The 18,073-nt window shown below is 49.2% G+C and overlaps 2 protein-coding genes and 2 long non-coding RNA genes across 11 annotated transcripts in view; 3 read left to right on the top strand and 1 right to left on the bottom strand.

Moving 5' to 3' along the window:
- PBX3 (PBX homeobox 3) overlaps nt 1-15,333 on the bottom strand; it is a 100,991-nt gene extending 85,658 nt beyond the window's left edge. The window contains exons 1-3 of one of the 4 annotated variants that reach the window (XM_072936737.1): nt 15,241-15,330; nt 14,184-14,775; nt 13,290-13,363 (exon numbers count right to left, since the gene is read on the bottom strand). In XM_072936737.1, coding sequence (XP_072792838.1) covers nt 13,290-13,363; nt 14,184-14,380 — 271 coding nt within the window. In that variant the 5' untranslated portion in view covers nt 14,381-14,775; nt 15,241-15,330. Of the gene's footprint in view, nt 1-13,289; nt 13,364-14,183 lie in introns of all 4 variants that reach the window. The other 3 variants (XM_030286910.4, XM_030286916.4, XM_030286915.4) reach the window with 3 other exon arrangements.
- Nucleotides 13,016-15,059, top strand: LOC116809045 (uncharacterized). Its single transcript, XR_004369402.3, has 2 exons — nt 13,016-13,387; nt 13,720-15,059. It is a non-coding gene; the product is annotated as an uncharacterized lncRNA (long non-coding RNA).
- Nucleotides 15,334-15,637: 304 nt separating the features above from the next.
- On the top strand, nt 15,638-17,233 carry LOC140685211 (uncharacterized). Its single transcript, XR_012058490.1, has 2 exons — nt 15,638-16,189; nt 16,986-17,233. It is a non-coding gene; the product is annotated as an uncharacterized lncRNA (long non-coding RNA).
- A 174-nt stretch (nt 17,234-17,407) lies between these two features.
- MAPKAP1 (MAPK associated protein 1) overlaps nt 17,408-18,073 on the top strand; it is a 78,889-nt gene continuing 78,223 nt past the window's right edge. For 4 of the 5 annotated variants that reach the window (XM_072936504.1, XM_072936503.1, XM_072936502.1 and 1 more), the window contains exon 1: nt 17,570-17,751. The gene's annotated coding sequence lies outside the window, so the exon portion shown is untranslated. The other variant, XM_030286461.4, reaches the window with a different exon arrangement.

The following is an 18,073-nucleotide window of genomic DNA, read 5'->3' as shown; positions in this document are numbered from 1 at the left end:
CAGTGGGCTTCCATTGCATTCTTCCATAGGATGATCAATATTAGGACAGTTAAAATGTGATGTACATTTAAGCCACGGGGTGTATTTACTCACCGGCTTGCTCAAACGCGGAGCACAACGCAGCAGGTCCTGCCTTTCCCTGCTCACACGTTCTACAGAATTCCTTATTGTCTCAAACGAGGAGAGAGCTGCTCTGGAACTCCTCTGACGGTACCGAGACGTGCGTCGTGACAAGACAAAAGCCATAACACACCTGAAACGTTCCCTGATGAAATCTCTCGATGAACCTCATTAAAATGGTTACTCCATTCCAAATATTATCTACTGAGGCACCACTGTAGTAAACTCTTCCTAAATTGTGCAAGTGAGCATTTAATCAGGGAACGCAATGGTTTGGAAGTGTGGTTTAGATCTAGTCAAACCCCAGTATTTTCCAATTATGACGGATCCTTTCCAAAAGTTAAACATCATTTAATTTCGCTGTGTACTGTAAATTCAACTCTCCTAAAGGACAATGCAGTTTGTGAATCCAGGGTAAAAAGGAACTATTTATTAGTTGCCTATGGAATATTCTGCTACTGCGTAAAATTTATTGGTACTGAGATATTTATGCTGCCCTTCATTAAAGGTAAATATTCAGTTACATTTGCATCTCCCATATACAAAGAGTTCAATTGTTCTGCTAATTTCATATCTCTTAAAATAAATATGATAAAACGTTCCAGTGGGTGGATGAGTTTAAAGGCTTTTATTCTCTGTGACAAAATTATTGATGACAACATATCATAAATGGCACTTACTCCATATACACATGTCACAAGAAAATGTAAAATATTAGAACAGTTATGCGTGCAGGAACATTTACTTTTTAAATGAAAATATAACATCCTAATTTTAAAAACCATGTGGTTAAATCAAGAGAATACATATAGAGAAAACAGAGGACATGCAATTCCACATGTGCTTGTGCTGATTTTCTTTTTGCTTACAGGTACTACACAGGTACTCAAATGTGATTGACTTTATTTAAGCCACAAAACACTGAGTCCCCCAGCAAAGCCCAGACAAATGGCACAGCCACACACAGCTCACAGCGCGCCGTCGACTGCTCCGGCTCCCAGAGGTACTTGTTCAGTGGCATTTTTTTTTTCTGTTTGTTATCACCCTTTAACTTATTAAATATTAAACTAGCCCAGAAATCTGCATTTTATATCAAAATCAGCAGTCAAAGCCAGCAAAATGTATTTAGAAGATCCTGCGCTGGCCAATTGTGCTGGTGTGACTCAAGAGGCTGCACCTCTGCTGAGCACACTGTTATCTGCTCCAGACAGCGTTGGGGGATGTTTGGAACACGTTCCCAGGATGAAGACTTGCATGTTCCAATCTTGTTTAAATCATACAGACGTACCTCTGAGAGCCTAAAAACGGGTTATTGCAAATGGCATGGGTTTTTGTATTTTAATATGATTAATAGTGTAAGACACACAAAGATATATGAAAGCAAGGATTTAAGAGAAACAAACTGAGGAAAAAAAAGCTTGTAAAATGCAACCAACACCATCTGAAAATACCAGGCAGCAAAGGTTGCAATTTAAGGGAAGTAACAGCAGAATTCTCAGCACATGGTGGGGAGAGCAATGGCATTTTTACTGGGGCTGAAAAACAGAAGTGTTTGCTGATCTGTGCCAGCAGCTGAACTTTCAGGCCTATTCGTAAATAAAATCAAAATTGCAACTTCAGGTCCATGGATTCCCCTTGCCGTGGGCCTAAGACAGAGGAATAGGCAGGAGCTGGGTGCTTCCCACAGCCGGGATTTGGAGAATTTCAGAGTTAAATAAAGCAGATTTGTAACTGGCAGGATCCTCTCAGCACCGACGTGGTTCTTGCTCTGAGGCAGCCGATGGAGCAGAGCTGCTCAGCGGCACTTGACAACAGCAGTGCTCCCACAATTGTAACCCTCAAATCCAATCAATCCTTGCTCTTTGCATTTCAAGCAGCTCCTGGCTGCCACTGCCTGAAGATAACTATTTTACCACCTCTGTCATGCCTAATTAACAAGTCAGATGTACAATTTAGAAATTTTGCAATTAACCTGCTAAAATATTGCTGGAGGATGCTAATTGTTATGCCAGTTGCCATAAAAGCTCATTTGCATAACTTATGTGTGAAAAACAATTATGAGCGGCGTTCACAGACGCGGTCCACAAACTGCTCCTAGCTACGGATGAGAGGGCCACAAAAACACTTAATTCATTGCCCACAAAATTATGTTCCCCCTTTTCTTAAACAGCATCTGTTTTGTGAAGCCATATTCATAGAAAATCCCCAAATCAACAATTAGGAGCATATGTAAATGTGCGATTACAGTTCTTTTTCTTCCATTGACAAGTTGCGGCTGGCGCGGCGCGGGCGGTGCGGGCGGTGCGGGCGGTGCGGGCGGTGCGGGCGGTGCGGGCTCCCCGCGCGGGCACTGCCCGGGAGCCGCCGGCCCGCCGCCATCGCCTCCGCACCCAGCACCGGGGCCACTCCAGCAACAAAGGACCTAAAGTCAATTGTTTCTCCAGTCAATGGGCGTCTGTTCTCAGCATATATTTACCCAGGCGTTCAGGGCAGATTTTTACCATTAAATTGGAGGCTGTAGAACATGGATGTTGTACAAATATTTACATTAGTGCTGACCACAGCCTTATTGCGGCGCTCGGAGAGAACAATCTCGCCGGCTCCGCCAGCCCGGTTTGGAGGCCCGAGGCTCGCTCCCGGCCGCAAACCGAGCGCCGCTCGCCCTGCCCGTGCTGATGCCATGGGACAGGAGCTGGTGCACGGCATGGCATCAGCCCCACCGGCCACGGTTCTGGGGCGGCAAAACCAATGTCCGGGTTTTGTTTCACGGACTCTGCTGTTCTGAGTCTCCTTTCAAACAGGCAGTTCTCTCAGCAAGTGTTCCCAGCCCACTAAATACAGCTAAGCTAAATAAGAACTTGAGTCTGGAGCCCCACAGAACACAGTGGCGTGGTTCAGCACCAATGACATCATGCCACTACCCAGCAAGATGATGTCACTTGCACCTCTTCAAAGTATTAGAGATTTAAAAGTTACATAACAATCTCGGTGATTAAACACCAGCTGTTATGATAATCAGTCAGTAAAAGGAAATGGATTTGTTTAGTGTTAGCAACTACAATATTATTAGATGCTGGGTATATTGAAAGGAAGAAATATTTCCTTTATTGAACACAAAACACCATAAATTTAGGTAAACTGAAATTAGTTCATGTAATACACTGACATCCAAGAATTTATGTATAAAGAGTCTATCATTTAATTTTCAGACATTCAATTTCTATACTTGGTCACAGTCAAAAGGTCAAGAACCAACAAGTCAATAAGTTCCCAAGCTCCATATTGATATCACGTCACTGCCCTAACAAGTGGAGGGGAAGCAAGAAATAATTCACAAAAAAAATCCCCAGCGGCCTTTGGAGGGCAAATCTCCCCCAGTGCCGCACACCAGCGCTGGATACCCAGAGAGCCCCACCGGTGCCAAAACCTCCCCAGCCCCACGGCACTGGAGGCATAGGGCAGGGCTGTGGTGCCCACATCCCTGCGCCCATTCTGCTGTCCTCGGGCTTCCTTTCCCCTCTTCACCCAGTGCAATACAAGAAAGAAATACGAGGTAGAAAAACCTATAGTTCCCACTCTATTTGAATAACAAGTGAAATCCTAAAAACCCCTCCACTGCATGTTATTACCAAGTGTATCTCCAGGTTTTATAGTGACAGGACTGTGCTATAATTTCTGAGAAAACCTCGGCATAAAGCTCCATAAACCCAACCACTCCTGTAATGTATCACCTTATCTAGTGCACAATCATTTCCACAACTTTTCATGTTAGTATAATTTGTACAAAAATGGTAATAAATACATCCTTGAAGTCAAATAAGAATCATTGCACAATCTACTGTAACTTGTTCTTACTAGTGACAGTCAATCACACTACCAGGATCTCACATGAAAGAAAATAAGCAAACATTTGGGTGTTCTGTAATTACAAACCTCGCTAAAAGCACGCTTCCTTCTTTAATCAACAAATACAAGCAAGTGTGCTTGGCACAGCCTTTTGAGTGTGCCAGCCAGCCTCGAACAGCTCCTGTGCAAGGAAAGCACCGATCCTCAGCGGCGGGAGTGAGCCTTGTTCTGTACAGGGCAAACCAACCACCAAGGCACAAAACCCTGATATCCTTTCAGCAGAGGTCTAACCATGGAGTAAAAAAATTCCTGATTAAAGTCAAGAAAATAAGAAGTCTAAGGAAAGCTTAATTTCTTCATCTCCAGGAGGTATGACTCGTCTGCGGCCGAAGTGGAAACTGTAAATTTACCTCTGACACAATAATTTTAATTAAAACCAACACTTGATAAAAATATTCCTTTTTAACACACAGCACCAAGTCAACACAACCCTCACACAAATCAGATGGATAACATTCCCATTTTAAAGATAAAAGAAGCAAGCTCTTGCATTCAGTTCCATAAGGCGGCGGCCCCGCTTGGGGTCTGCCCTCCTGAGGTCACCACATCCCTCCTCACTCAGCAGGGAGAAAGGTTTCTTCCCAGCCAACAGCAGCACCAGGACTCAACCCAGCAGTGCCAGGATTTCCTCTCCAGCACCGTCTTCTCCTGAAACAACACCATCAGGGGCCTACTGGTAAAGTTAAGGTCGGCTTCAGAACATTTTCATTACTTAGTTCCTTTGTTCAAGAATCTGAAACCCAAAATGAGCAGCTGGAGCCCGGCAACGCTTCCTTTTGCTGCCTGTGAGAACTGACTTTGCAGCGTCGGGCGATGTTTTGTTCCTTCCAGTATCAAAAAGGTTCACTATGACAACTCAAGTTTTGGATTATACATTGCTGTGGGATTCTTTGGGCCAGGCTCTGGGGGACTGTGGGTGACCAGGGCCATCATGCTTCCCATGAGAACGGCGCTGGCCCTTTGTTCGGGCGCGGGGCGGGCGGGCGCCGCGGGCAGGGATGGCGGGCACGGACCCGCAGCGCACGTGCCAGTTGTCCTGCGCTGACGTGAAAACCCCTGTGGCTCCGGGGAAACCGCCGTGGTTTGTGTCTCATGTGCTTCATGTTAAAAATTTCCCAACAGTGATAGACTTCAGCTGCCAGGATCAGGGAGAGCATGTGCATCCAGCATGAACAGCCCCCGCACGCAGCTCAGGGCCATTTTTTTATCCTTTTTCCTTTCTTTTAAATAACTATTGGGGCTCATAACAAGCACTGTCACTCCAGCACTGCTCCCCTGATTGACTTTGCGACAATGATCTGTGGAGGAGATGGGCACTCAAACAGCCACTCTGCTGCACTCAGGCAAAGAGGACTAGAGAGGCTTGGGCTGGGTTTGCTTTGGGTATATTTTTTGCTAAATTTTTGTTAAATTTCCAGAATTACTTCTCTGGTTCTTGTAAAAACAGTATTGCAAAACCTAAACTAATCACAAAACTGTAGTAAAGCAACTCAGAGGCTGAATGAAAACCACACACACACACACCAAAACTCCAATCCTCAAAAAAACAAAGGAAAAATTGAACTAGATCAGAACATCTCATCTTTGAGCCATCCTGGAGCATCCTGCTACAGCAGAGGTCTCAGCACAGTGATCTTATGTATCATATATGCTCTAATAAATAGGTTCAATGAGTTGAGTTAAGGGCAGAGTTTAACTATTAACTCTAAATTCCCTCACTCTTATGGCTGTAAGTCAATCCCTTAATGTTACTTTAACACAATTTCTGACAGTTGAATAAAATCTATGGTCAGTATTACAACCCCTTCTTTCCTAAAGGAAGGAAAATACATGTGTGATTTGCATCAGAAATGGTGGGAAAGCTGTGGGTGAGTGGGGGTGACAAATGTCCACAGCCCTATTGGCCAGGAATCTGAGCCTTCCATTTGCTTTCAGCTAGCTGGGCCCGCACACCAATCCCCAAATCAGCAAACTGGCAAAACCACCTCCACACAGGTACAGCTCTCAGCACAGCAGCTGTGAGCAGGCAGAGACATTAGAATACCAAGCTGTAAGATATATCTAAAATAATCCCACAAAAATCAGATGACACAAAGAATTCTAATACTTTCCTTTTGTTAAGATACAGTAACTGAGAATACAATGAAATTCTTCATGTTCAGTATCTCCCATTAGATCAATTAATATTCAGAGAAAGGCTTTAACATGAAGTTTAAATAATCATAGAAGGAGAAAAAGAACCACCAATGTTCTAGAAGCTTCTCTAGACCTTTCAATCAATTTTATTTATATGCAAAACCAAGAGAAACTCAGAAAAAACAAAGCTCCTCCTGATGCTAAAGCTCTCAATTTACTGACAGGCAAATGGCTTCATGCTGCCACTTAATCTCATTTCTTGCATAATGCCCTCTAATTAGCATATCAAAGTGAATTAATACTTCTAGGGCATTAGCAATGGGAAAATCTGCTCCAGGCTTCACAATAGCAGTTAAGCAAGAGCCAAGAAATCCTCAAAAACACCACAAACCACTTTGCATTGCAAAACTGTTCAATTTATTTATCCTCTCTCTCTAAACACTTTTACCGCACACTGTTTTACTACTGTTCACCAAACAAAATGATAATTGCCAAAGTTACCAGCATCTGTAATGCCTGTTTAGAATCTTAATTTAGATTGTGTACTTGAAGCTCTCTAGATGCTTCCATTGACCCCGTCATACACCACAGGACATACTGGAAAACTGTTGTTCTTTTAAAAAATACTGTCAGGATAATATTATTAAATAACCTTTTCCACTTACAATAAATGATTAAAAATTAAATAATCTATGACAAAGCCACCTGCTGGACAATGAGGAATGAGAGATTGGCTTTAAATGTTGATGCATGACTGAAGTATAGCAAAAGGGTTTGACCTGTAAACACATGATACAAACCCACCTCCCTTCCAGGTGATGGATTTGTATTACATGGGATATTCAGTGATTCACATTGTTACAGTCCCTGTGGCTGTGCAACACGCATTGAACTGATCATTAACAAAAGAACCGAAACACCTAAAAGAGCATAACATTAAAGTAAGTACATAATTATTTTTACTATATGCTTTTATGTAAAACATGCTATTTTTATTCCATTTCTGACGCAATAAACATATTTGAGCTGTTACAATCAGAGATCAGAGCTTTTCTCCTTTAAAAAACGTTTTCAGAATCTACATTCAGTCACAGGTCACTTTGCAAAATATAAATTGTAATTTATAAACAAGGTCTAAAAAACCCTGAAACTTCATCACCTTAGGGCTGCACACCAGTCTTTAAAAACAGAAATAGAACACTGAGGGGGAAAAAAAAACCACCCAAACTCTACCTCCCAGCACCAGTACTCCCACCCTACGCCAGGAAGGGCCTGGAGCACCTAAGGAAGGCCAGTAACAAAGAGTAGAAGAAAATGCCGGGGGGCAGTGGGGTTTTCTGCATTTCCATTTGCAACACGAAGGGGAAAAAAAAAGTACAGTCATACCAAAATAAATTATGCTGGATATTTATCTGGTGCTTCGAACCTTCCTACAGAACGTACAGTACTGGAAAACAGTGTTGAAGGACCAGGCTGCATTACCTTTCCTATTTAATTCCCTGCTTCCTCCCTCAGTCCCGGCAGCACGATGGAGGAGCTCTAATGTCCAGCTGAGCCGCACAATTCATCTGTTTGGCTGATGAACTACTCCAACTCTATAAAAGCGTGGATTGTAAGAGCTGACAGAAACTTTAATAATTTATATTAAATATTGATGTGAATTATTTACTCCATTCACACTTAAAGCCAGGAATTGCCTACCAGAGAAAAGCAAACGTGACAAAAGGTCAACACGGCGGTGAGAAAAGGCAGGCGGTGTCAGGCATGTGTTATCTGAACCATGCTGATCACCTTGATAAGCGAGGAGCATTAAACATGACTGCTGAGCAAACAAACAAAGCATTCTTCCCGGGGTGTCAATCCGGCAGCTCCCGGCGGCTCCGCTCGGGGCTGCGCTGCTCGGGGCTCGCTCGGATCGCGCCCGGATCCATCGTCCCCCCGCGCAGGAAAACATCCACCGGCAAGGAGCTGACATCCATCCCTCCCTGCGCGCAGGAAACATCCCCGAGCCACGGCGGGCACGGAGCGACAAACAGCCCCAAACCCTGGGGCACAGCCCAACCGGACCGGCGAGCGCTCCGCTCCGTCATATTAACACAGCCTCCACCCAGAGCTAAACACTGCACTGCATTTGTAACAATTTACAGCGTCTAATTCTGCTTATATTTGTCTACGCTAGACTGCAAATATCATTATATTAATGTTTCACACAATTCAATGTTTAAATTGAAAAAAGACAGCATAATATCCATATCATACAACTTTTCCATTGAAAGCTGCAGGAACAGAGTTTGATAAATGCGTTAAATCCTGTAAAAAAAAAAAACAATCAAAAAAAAAAAAAAAACAACAACTGTTTTGCATTCCCTACGTGCCATGATAATTTATCTCTGAATGCAAAAATTCCTTAACTTACAACAATCGTCCTAAAATACACCACACGGTGACTGCTAGAATTTCGTATTTTCAGATAAGCAAGAAAACGTGTCAAATTCAAAAATAAATGGAAAGACATGAAAGACAGCTATAAAATAAAATAAATAAAATAAATCCCTGCTCCTGGCTAAATTAGTATTGACAAGTAGGGCCAAATTTATCCTACACAGAGGGGAAAAAAAAAATCTCTGGAACCACTAATCCCAGTACTCAAGGTGAAGATGGATATTTAAATGCAGCAAGGAGCACCAGCAATGGGAAGCACTGAAGGTAAGATGCAGTCTCAGGTTCTGTGAGACAAAATACCATTAATTTCTCTAATGCCTATAATCACCAAATCGCCATTTTCTCAACTAGAGAAGTGCCCTGGTATAGAAATCCACCAAAGAACCAGGCTGCTGATAATGAATGTGTTGGAAACAGATGACCAAATGATAATCAAGACACTTTATTCAATTTATTTTTTCCTAGTAGGACATTTATGAAGAAAAGCAATGTCATTGCCATAAGGACAGTGCAAACAACCAAACGTTCTGCTGCACGGCATCATTTGTAATACATCTGCTGGCAATTAAAAAAATACATTCAAAAGTACAACCACTGGGTCGATGACAAACCTTGGTACTGAAGCATGAGATGGAAGCAAAAGCTAAACAATTTAAGCTGAGCTGGATGCACATAAACACCCATCTCTGACTTCTTCAGGTAGTCAAGGAACAACAAAATATGTATTTAGCAGTTTGAAAAAAAAAAAAAAAGACAGGACGGCACATAAATATTTTAAAGAGCTAAAGTAAGTAACAAACACATCACAGCTGATATTTAGAAAATAGCCAAAATACACACACACACACTCTCACACACAGGCACATAGATGCATGCTATCAGTGCCATTTCATTGTTCCATCAGAATCCTCTGTGTTCCGGCAGGATGGAGGGTTATAGCGTGTTACCGAGAGTTGTTCGCGCTAAACGTTAGTTTACAAGCGCGGAGAAGTTGGGATTGGTGCAGTGCAGGGCAGGGTGGCTTTCACGGTGCCGGCAGGGGTTAAATCTCCAGCTCTGCCCGGGCAGGCAGGGGCAGCGCTGCCCAGCAGTGCCCTGGCCGCGGTTCCAGGCTGCAGCTTATTGACAAGGGGCGTTCCTGAGCGGCGGCCAGCTCATCGATAAGGAGCTGTGCAGCCCGGCAGGGCCGGTGCAGCCCTGTCAGCACAGCACGGCAGCGCACGGCCGCTTACAGCTGCGGCAATAAAAATAAAGGTAACTCACAGCCAGGAGTTAACCCCGCGGCCAACACGCGGCTTGTCTGCTTTTCAGAGCTCTTTTATTCATTCTTTAAACAAAAATCTATGCAAGGGGAGAACGTTCTTAATGAAGATTTTCATCCTCTCTCTTTAGACATAAAAAATAGTTGCAGCAGCCCGAGCAGCCGAGCAGGCCTTTCGCTTCCCCTGCGGACACCTCCTGCAGTCGAGAAGTTCATTAAGTTTTATGATCTTCCCAAGTCAGTCCTGCTTATAAGCCTCACAAAGGCCACAAATCTGGCAAACCATCATGTATGCCATTAGGCTTTACTAGGAAATGAATGCTATTTAGGGGTGGTGGTGACAGTAAATTCGGGGTTGGTTGGCAGCTATCATTGTTGCTGCTGGACTTGGGGAAATAAATAAATAAATAAATAACTGTAGATGTGTGCACGGTTATGCACATGAATTCAGACATTTTTATAAACCTGTGATCCTGTCTCTGCAAATGACTTTTAAAGACAAAAACCCAAATTATCTATCAGCACAGTCCAGGACCCAATAATATGTTTCTCCATTGGGAAATAAATGCAATTCCCTGAGACATTTTAGGACTACAAGAATTACTATATTTTCACTTCTTTCTCCATAAGAATAACCAGGACCCCAGGTTGAGCAACATCCTGGAGGAAGCTTAATAAAATCACCAGTCTGAAGGTGTTTTAGTCAGTAAAAAGGAGCTATTAAAAAAAAAACAAACAATGGTGCAAATCAGTTTTTGATTCCTTCTGGCAGGATGTGAGGAAACAGAGTGTGACACAGGTATGCAACAGATGTGAGTGTGCGTCCAGTGACACCTCGGCGAGCAGGCAAAGCTCAGCCAAAGGGAGCCACCGCCTCCTCACTTGCTTATCTTCCTATTTTATTGGAGGGGCTTCGGTAGAACTCTGCTATAATTTTTCTTTGAACTAATTAAAGCCAGAGGTGGCAGTTTCTTTATGAACACCATGCTACCTTGTGGTTGCCTCTCAGAATACACGCAGCTATTAATAGTTGTAAAGCACTTAAATGTATTATGCAGCACTTTTGAAAATGTTAAAATGTTAAAAAAGAAATGTCAGGCTAAATTCAGTAACTCGGTGATCTGCTTTGTACATGGTAAATACCTCACAGGGAGAAAAAATAAAAATCTTCAGCTCCTGACCCTGTGTGAGGCTTTCAGAAATGAGATGTATCCATTAACCCTTGCTGGGAAGTGACAGAGTGGCTCCATGCAAACTGAGGATTCCTTCTCGTGCTCTCTCCCAGCCAGTCTCACAAAGTCCTTGCTGACTGTACTGAAAACTACTAAAATGCAAATAAATACATAATTCAATATAAAAATTACTTAAATATCGCATGACTTGTTTCTGAACAGACATGACATCCTTCCATGGAGGAAGACGGTGATGAAACCATCATGGCAATTCCCACACCCAGGAAAACTTTGGTTCTGATCAGGAAGAATTAAACGCCAGCAGATGACCCCATCAGAGGAAGGTTTAAGCACCTGACAGTTGTCGGACCACAAGACAATGCAGAGCCCTAGGCAGAGAGGGGGACACCTCTGCTTTAACTGCATCTCAGACCCTTCCTCAAGCTTCCAGTTTAGAATTGTTTGAGCTGTTCCCTCCGAGAACAGCTTCCAGAAAACAGGCTACAATTTATTTTCACGTTTTCCTTGCTTTAGCACACTAAGTAAAGCCTGCACAGACATTTCACTTCAACTGGGAGGCCCTGAGCGAAGGTCCCCTTCCGGGAAGAGTTTTTGGTGGAGGTGTGGATCCATCTCCATCAATCACTCAGAGCATTAATCGAGTCCCTCCCGTGATGCCGGGGCTGGCAGGAGCTCGCCTTTGGGCAGGCAGACGCCTTCACTCTTTGTTGGTTCTCAGCGATCTCACAAAAGAGAGATAACTTGAAAACTTGCTCGACTTCTTGCAGCACAAATGCAGCATCCCAACGTACAAGTTATCACTGAAACACCCCAAAAGGTTTCAGACCACCTTCAGTCTCTCGTCAGGCTCCCTCTCGCCTGCGAGACGGTGGCGGCCTCACAAACACCCTGTGCCAGTAATCCCCCGCCGAAAGGACTGGGGCTTTCTTCGCAGCTCACCTCTGACATGTGCCTGACTACACTTGCCTTTCAAAACACTGAGGCTAAGCCCTCTGCAAATAAAGTGACCGCGGGACCTATGCCTGCCTCCTTAATTGAAATGTGCCTCCTGCAAATGTCTGAACACCGAGGGCAGGTTGCTCTCTGGCTCCGGAGCAGGACGGGCAAAGAAGTTTAGAGAAAGGCAGGAAACAAACACACAAGCCAAGGAAAGAGGTTACAAGCCGACCGAGGAGGAACGTATGTAGGTAGGAAGGGAGAGGGATCATTCCCCTTATCCCGGGTAATATAATGCAACATAAAGCAGAATCAATCTTAATATTCACAACACAGTCAATACCCTAGTGCTTAGCTGTCAGCAGGAACTGAAGTGGATCCCCGGTAGCAAAGAAACCCTTGGACATAAAGCACCATAATTCACAGAGAACCGCTCACTCCAGGCTCCACAGCTCAGATTTGCAATGATTTCACGTTGGGTTGTTTTCACCCAGTTTTATTTTTTCAGTGTGGAATTAAGCAGAACGTTATTGAGTATCACAGAGAGCTAAAAAGCCAGGCAATGGCTTAAGATATATGTGAATAATTGGCTATTCATTTTTAAATCCAGTCATAATAAATGTTTTTGTTATTGTTAAATGTTCTTACTATTGTTAAATGTTATTATTCTCATTATTATTTTCATTAAATGTTCGTGTTATCGTAATACAAAGCAGAATACTTTGTAAATTTTTTTCTTTAAACAAAAACCAAAAAATTCTATAAATTCAGTGATGTGAAAAAATTGCAAAAAAAATCTCCTAGATCGCCCACAAGAAAAGCACGGAGTTTATTCCTTTCTAGTTAATGTAGACGGGGGGGAAAAAAAAAATACCGCACTTTGGAGATGATTTTTGAGAATTTTGGCGTTTAAAAGCCCAGCGCCCGGGAGGCGCCGGCGCAGCGCCGGGCACGGGAGCGGGGTCGGGGCGCCCACGGCGGGGCCGCGGGGGCTCGGCTCGGCGCTGCCGCCCCTCACGGAGCTCCCGGTCCGGTGCCGGGGTTAAACCCGCGGGCACACCGCCCCGGGCCGTCCTTCACACGGCGCCGGACGGCACGGCGGGGCCGCGGGGGCCGGGAGCGGGCCCCCCGCGCCATTTCGCGGCGCTGCCGCCGCCCCTCGGGCCGCCGGGCGCCCCCGGCCCCGCGGCGCTCCCGGGCCCGGCGCGGCCCCCGCCCCCGGCGGCGTGAGGGGCGCCGGGCCCGGCGCGGCGGCAGCGCTAAGATGGCTGCGGCGGCGGCGCGGCGGCCCGTACCTGTTTTCTCCTTGATCTCGCAGAGGACGCTGAACAGGGCGGGTTTCATCCTGTGGCAGTTCAGGGCGTGTTTCCTGCAAGAGAGCACAGGACAAGCGGTTAGCGCCGGGCTCCGGCAACATGGCGCCTTCGCCGGGCCGCTCGCCCCCCGGCCGGGGGTCCCGGGGCCGCGGGCGGCGAGGGCCGGCCGGAACCTCCCTCAGCCCGCTTCGCCTTCGTGCGGAATTATCTTTGTGCAAACACCGCCCGAACGAGGGGGAAAAACCACCCCCCTCGTCCCCGTCCTGCGATATTAGAACTGATTTATTAAGGAGATTGGGGAGAGGGGGGGGAGGTGTACAGAGTTAACATTGTTTTTGTATTTATTGTGATTGAATAGAGCCGGGGTTTGGTTCGGGTTTTATTCACACACACACACCCTCTCCTGCAGCAGTATCTGGTCAGATTTATAATTCATCTGCTGCCGCTTTGAGACAAGAAAAGAAAGAAAGAGGCAAAGTTGTACTTTGAGGGATGGCCGGACGGACAGACGGATGGACGGCGGCGCAAAGGCCGGTATCCACCGGGCAGTGTCCAGCGGGAACGGGCAGGGACCAGCCACAGCCTCCCGCGCACCACACCGACGGCAGAGCCATCGCATACTTCTACATTTATCATAGCTATTTTTTTTTTTTTAAGGAAAGAAATCATTAAATAGCAACTTGGCTCTGCCTTGGCTGCTGGTAATTTCTCTTACGGCCCCAAGAAGTTGCTCTTAATTGTGAGACTCTGGGTCTCTGCAGAGGAGCAGGAAGGAGAGAAACAAAAACCACACACACACACCAAAAATAATAATTAAAAAATAATATTAATAATAATTTTTTAAAAGACAAGGTTTAATTAGACGAAACCAACTTTGCTTGTGCCTCATCCAGGCTTTGGTCAGTGATGGTCATGATCTGATGGAGGATGTCGCCGATGTCCTGCTTCCTGCCGTCGCCGTCAGCCCCTTCGTGTCCGTGGGGAGGCGGCAGGGCCATGCCCCCCTGCACCGAGTGCCCGGCCAGGTTCACGCCGGCCAGAGTCTGCAGCATCCTGGACTGATCGTCCATGGCTCCGGGCCGGGCCGCGCTCCGGGCGGTCACGGCAGCGCCTGCCCCGCTCAGTCCCAGTGCCGCGCTCCTGACCGCGCTCTGCACACACACCACGAAAAACGGGAAAAAGGAAAAAAAAGCCAAACAAAACAGTAACAAAAAAAAAGTAGTATTTGTGTTTTGACCGGATCTCAGCTGTTTATTCCACTCTCTTCTCCTTTCCAGGGCAGTAAATCACTCTCTTCTTTAGTTACAATCTTCTTTCATCATCATCATATTGGTGCCTCGGATAAATGAGCTGAGCAGATTTCTGTGAGGTTTTCCTGGTACAATCTTCCTCCAAAGCTTTTTTTTTTTTTTCCTTTTTTATTTTTATTGTTGCTTTTTATGTCTTTCCCCACTTGTCCAAAAATCTTCTTTAAAAAAAGGCAAAATTAAAAAAAAAAATTAAATACAAAATCAAAAAAACTCGCTTTCAAATCCTTCAGAAGTTGGGAGGGTGCAAACAGCAAAAACCACAACAAACCAGCGAACACCCCCACCCCCAAATTGCAACATAAAAAAAGCCAAGAAAACACAATCACAGAGGGAAAAAAAAAAAAATTAATCGCCCTCCCCCCCAAATAACAAACGATCCCAAGTCTGTGCACGGGGGTGAGACAGCAGCAATCAAAAGTTTGAACTTGTGCAAAGAAAAGAGCGGAAATAACGGGGAAAGAACTGTAAAAAAATTAATTACACACTCTCTGCAAAGCAATGTGCAAAAATATCGGCCCGCCGGAATTTATGAGCCCCGCGCCCGGTGCCCGCGCGTGTTTTATGTTGTTTGATGGCCGCTCCGGTGAGGGATTGACAGGCTGCCAACGCCACTCACTCACCGCAGACGTGTCACCCTGTGAAGGAGCCGAGCGGCGCGCGAGAGGGAGCGGAGCGCCGGCCCCGCCCCCCCGCCGGCCCCGCCCCGCCGCCCCGCCCCGCCCCGCCCCGCGCGGGCCCGCCCGCCCCGCTCCGCGCGCGCGGCCCTCCCGCCGGGCCCGGCGGCGCCCGCGCTCCCGGGGCGGGCGGGAGGGGCCGGCCGAGCGCCAGAGCGACGGGCACGGCGGCCAATCGCCGCGCGAGGCGGTGGGAGCTGGCTGCGGCCTTGGCCAATCATCGCCCGCACAGTGGTGTAGTACCCGCCCACCCCCGCTCGGGCCCTGCCCCGGGATGAGGAACTTGTGATTGGGCCGTTCGAACGGCGGCGTGGGCGTGGCGAGCGGCCCGGGCCCCGCCCCCGTTGCCGTGGTGACGGCGGGCCGGTCCCGCCGGGCCGGGCCTGGGGCATCCCGAACGCCCGGTACCGGCCGGGCCTGCCCGACGGAGCCCCGGTGCCTCCCGAACGCCCGGTACCGGCCGGGCCTGCCCGACGGAGCCCCGGTGCCTCCCGAACGCCCGGTACCGGCCGGGCCCAGGGCAACCCGACCGCCCGGTACCGGCCGGGCCTGCCCGACGGAGCCCCGGTGCCTCCCGACCGCCCGGTACCGGTACCGCCCGGGCCTGCCCGACGGAGCCCCGGTGCCTCCCTAACGCCCGGTACCGGCCGGGCCTGCCCCGGGCCCGGCAGCGGCGGCCGTGCGATGGAGCCCTGCGCAGGATGAAGGGTCCGGGCCGGTCTGTCGCGGCCCGTGCCCTGAGCGTGTCCCCGCGGAGAGCTGCGGGACAGGACAGGAGCCTTCGGCACAGCCCTCGGCTCAGAGCCTGCGTTACCGCGTGCAATTGCAAATTATCTTTTTGTTAATGTGCACAGAACCGCGGAAGCGGGAGGAGAAAAAGGCACAGGCAGCAAGGGTAATTACGACTTCATTCTCTTAGGATGTTACATGTAGATCGTTGCCACCCTCCTCAGACTGTCCTCCCGTGGGACACTGCCCTGTTCGCTCCTGCTTCCCTCAGGTCGGGCCATTTTGTCACACTTCGGGTAGAGCCGCGGTTCAAACCGTCCTTAGTTTGCTGTTGGTGCTCTGTCTGTGGTAGACAGTCTCAGTGGAGCCATGCCCACACTCAGCCCTCATCCTCTGACCTTCCTGGCGGTCTGGCTGATGCCTCAGGCTGGGCATTAGAGCAGAGCTCAGGGTCATCCAGTTTTACTAAGAATGCTACCCCAAAGGCATTTTAAATCGGTATTTTTGTGAATATTTCACAGATGCACTTGCACTTGCCCCCTGAGGATGAAGTGTCATGGGTAGAATGGGCAATTCCCCTAGCCCCAGACCCTGCCAAACGGGACAGGGCTCCCTGGCCCCTGCAGGGACCTGCTCGGCCTCACCGCATCAGCGGAAAGCTGCTGTTCTGGGTGATTTTGGTACTGTTTTAGGAGGCTGAGTCCAGTCACCCCAGAGCTCTGGGCTCTGCCAGCTGCAGCCAGGCACTCCTGTGATACGCCCTGTGCTGGGGCAGCTCCGGCTCCTGCCCTCACTGCGCTGTTGCCAGTCACTGGTACCTGCTCCTCACGGGCCTTGGTGGCACTTGGCCATGCTGTGCACTGTCCCTCTCAAAGGCAGCTGGTTTTCGTTTGTGCAGCTGCTGAGGCTGCCACGTTAGGCTTTCCTCAGGGATTAACAAGTCTCCTTGCTTGCACCAGCAGGTCTGGAGAGGTGACAGGGACACAGAGCCAGCAGGCCAGGAACAGGCACCCCGGGAATAGCTGGGAGCACCTGCAGCTCGGCTGGGCGCCCTGCTCAGCCCCGGAGCAGCGGATAACCGGGACACTGCCGACAGCCCCGGGCGGCGCTCAGTGCCGGTCCCGGGCACAGTGACCCGTGTGGGGTCCACCCCTTCGTGTCTGTACTTGCGTGCTTGGCCTCAAACCACCAAATAAACACAAACGTCACAGTGCTTTTAGCAACACACTGGCAATAAAGCCGGTGCGACCCCCGGTGAGAAAAGCCTCCTGTGCGCTGCCGTGCGGCACCGGGGAGCGCCGCTCGGCCGCGGTGTCCCGGTACCGGCGCGGGGCACCCCGGGCAGGGCGGCTGTGCCCGCCGAGCCCGCGGCCCGCCGCCGCGCCCGCGTCCGGCCCGCGCCGCCGGTACCGCCGGTGCCACCGCCCCGCCCGTTCCGCGCCGTCACTTCCGCGTCCGCGGCGCTTCCGGGTCCCGCGGGCGCCCGTTCCGCCGGACCCGGACCCGGAAGCGGCTGCGCGGCCCCGCGGCGGCGGCGCCGGTAAGTGCGGGGCGGGGGGCGGTGGTGCCGCGGCTGCCCGCGCTGCCAGTCCCTCGCAGGGCCCCCGCGGGATGCCGTGACCGGCGGCAGCGGCTGCCAGCCTGCCCGGGACGCGGCGCGGGCACCGGGGCTCTCCCGGCGGCGGGGCAGACGGAGCGGGTCCGGCAGCGATGGGCGGCGGGGCACAGGTGAGTGCGGCGGGCGCGGCGGGCACCGGCCCGGTCCGGCGGGACCCCCGGGATGCCCTGGGCGTGCCCGCGGCGGCGGGAGGCACCCAGCTGCCCTGGGGCTCCGGCCGGTACCGTCTCTCCATCCCCGTCCCGTGTCCCGGCTGCTCCGGCCGGCCGCGGGGAGGGCTCTGCCTGCCCGGTGCTCCGGGAGCGCTCCGAGCAGCATCGCCCCTGGATGCCGTTCTGCACGGGGCGCCCGGTGCTGCTCCTGCCTGCCGGTGCCATCGGAACTGTGAACAGCGCAGGGGAGCGGGAAGGGTCCAGGGGATGCAGCAATGAG

The sequence above is a fragment of the Taeniopygia guttata genome, chromosome 17 (assembly GCF_048771995.1).
Source record: "Taeniopygia guttata chromosome 17, bTaeGut7.mat, whole genome shotgun sequence".
Taxonomy (NCBI): domain Eukaryota; kingdom Metazoa; phylum Chordata; class Aves; order Passeriformes; family Estrildidae; genus Taeniopygia; species Taeniopygia guttata.
Note: the sequence above shows the minus strand (reverse complement) of the source record. Positions and strands in the feature narration are given on the sequence as shown.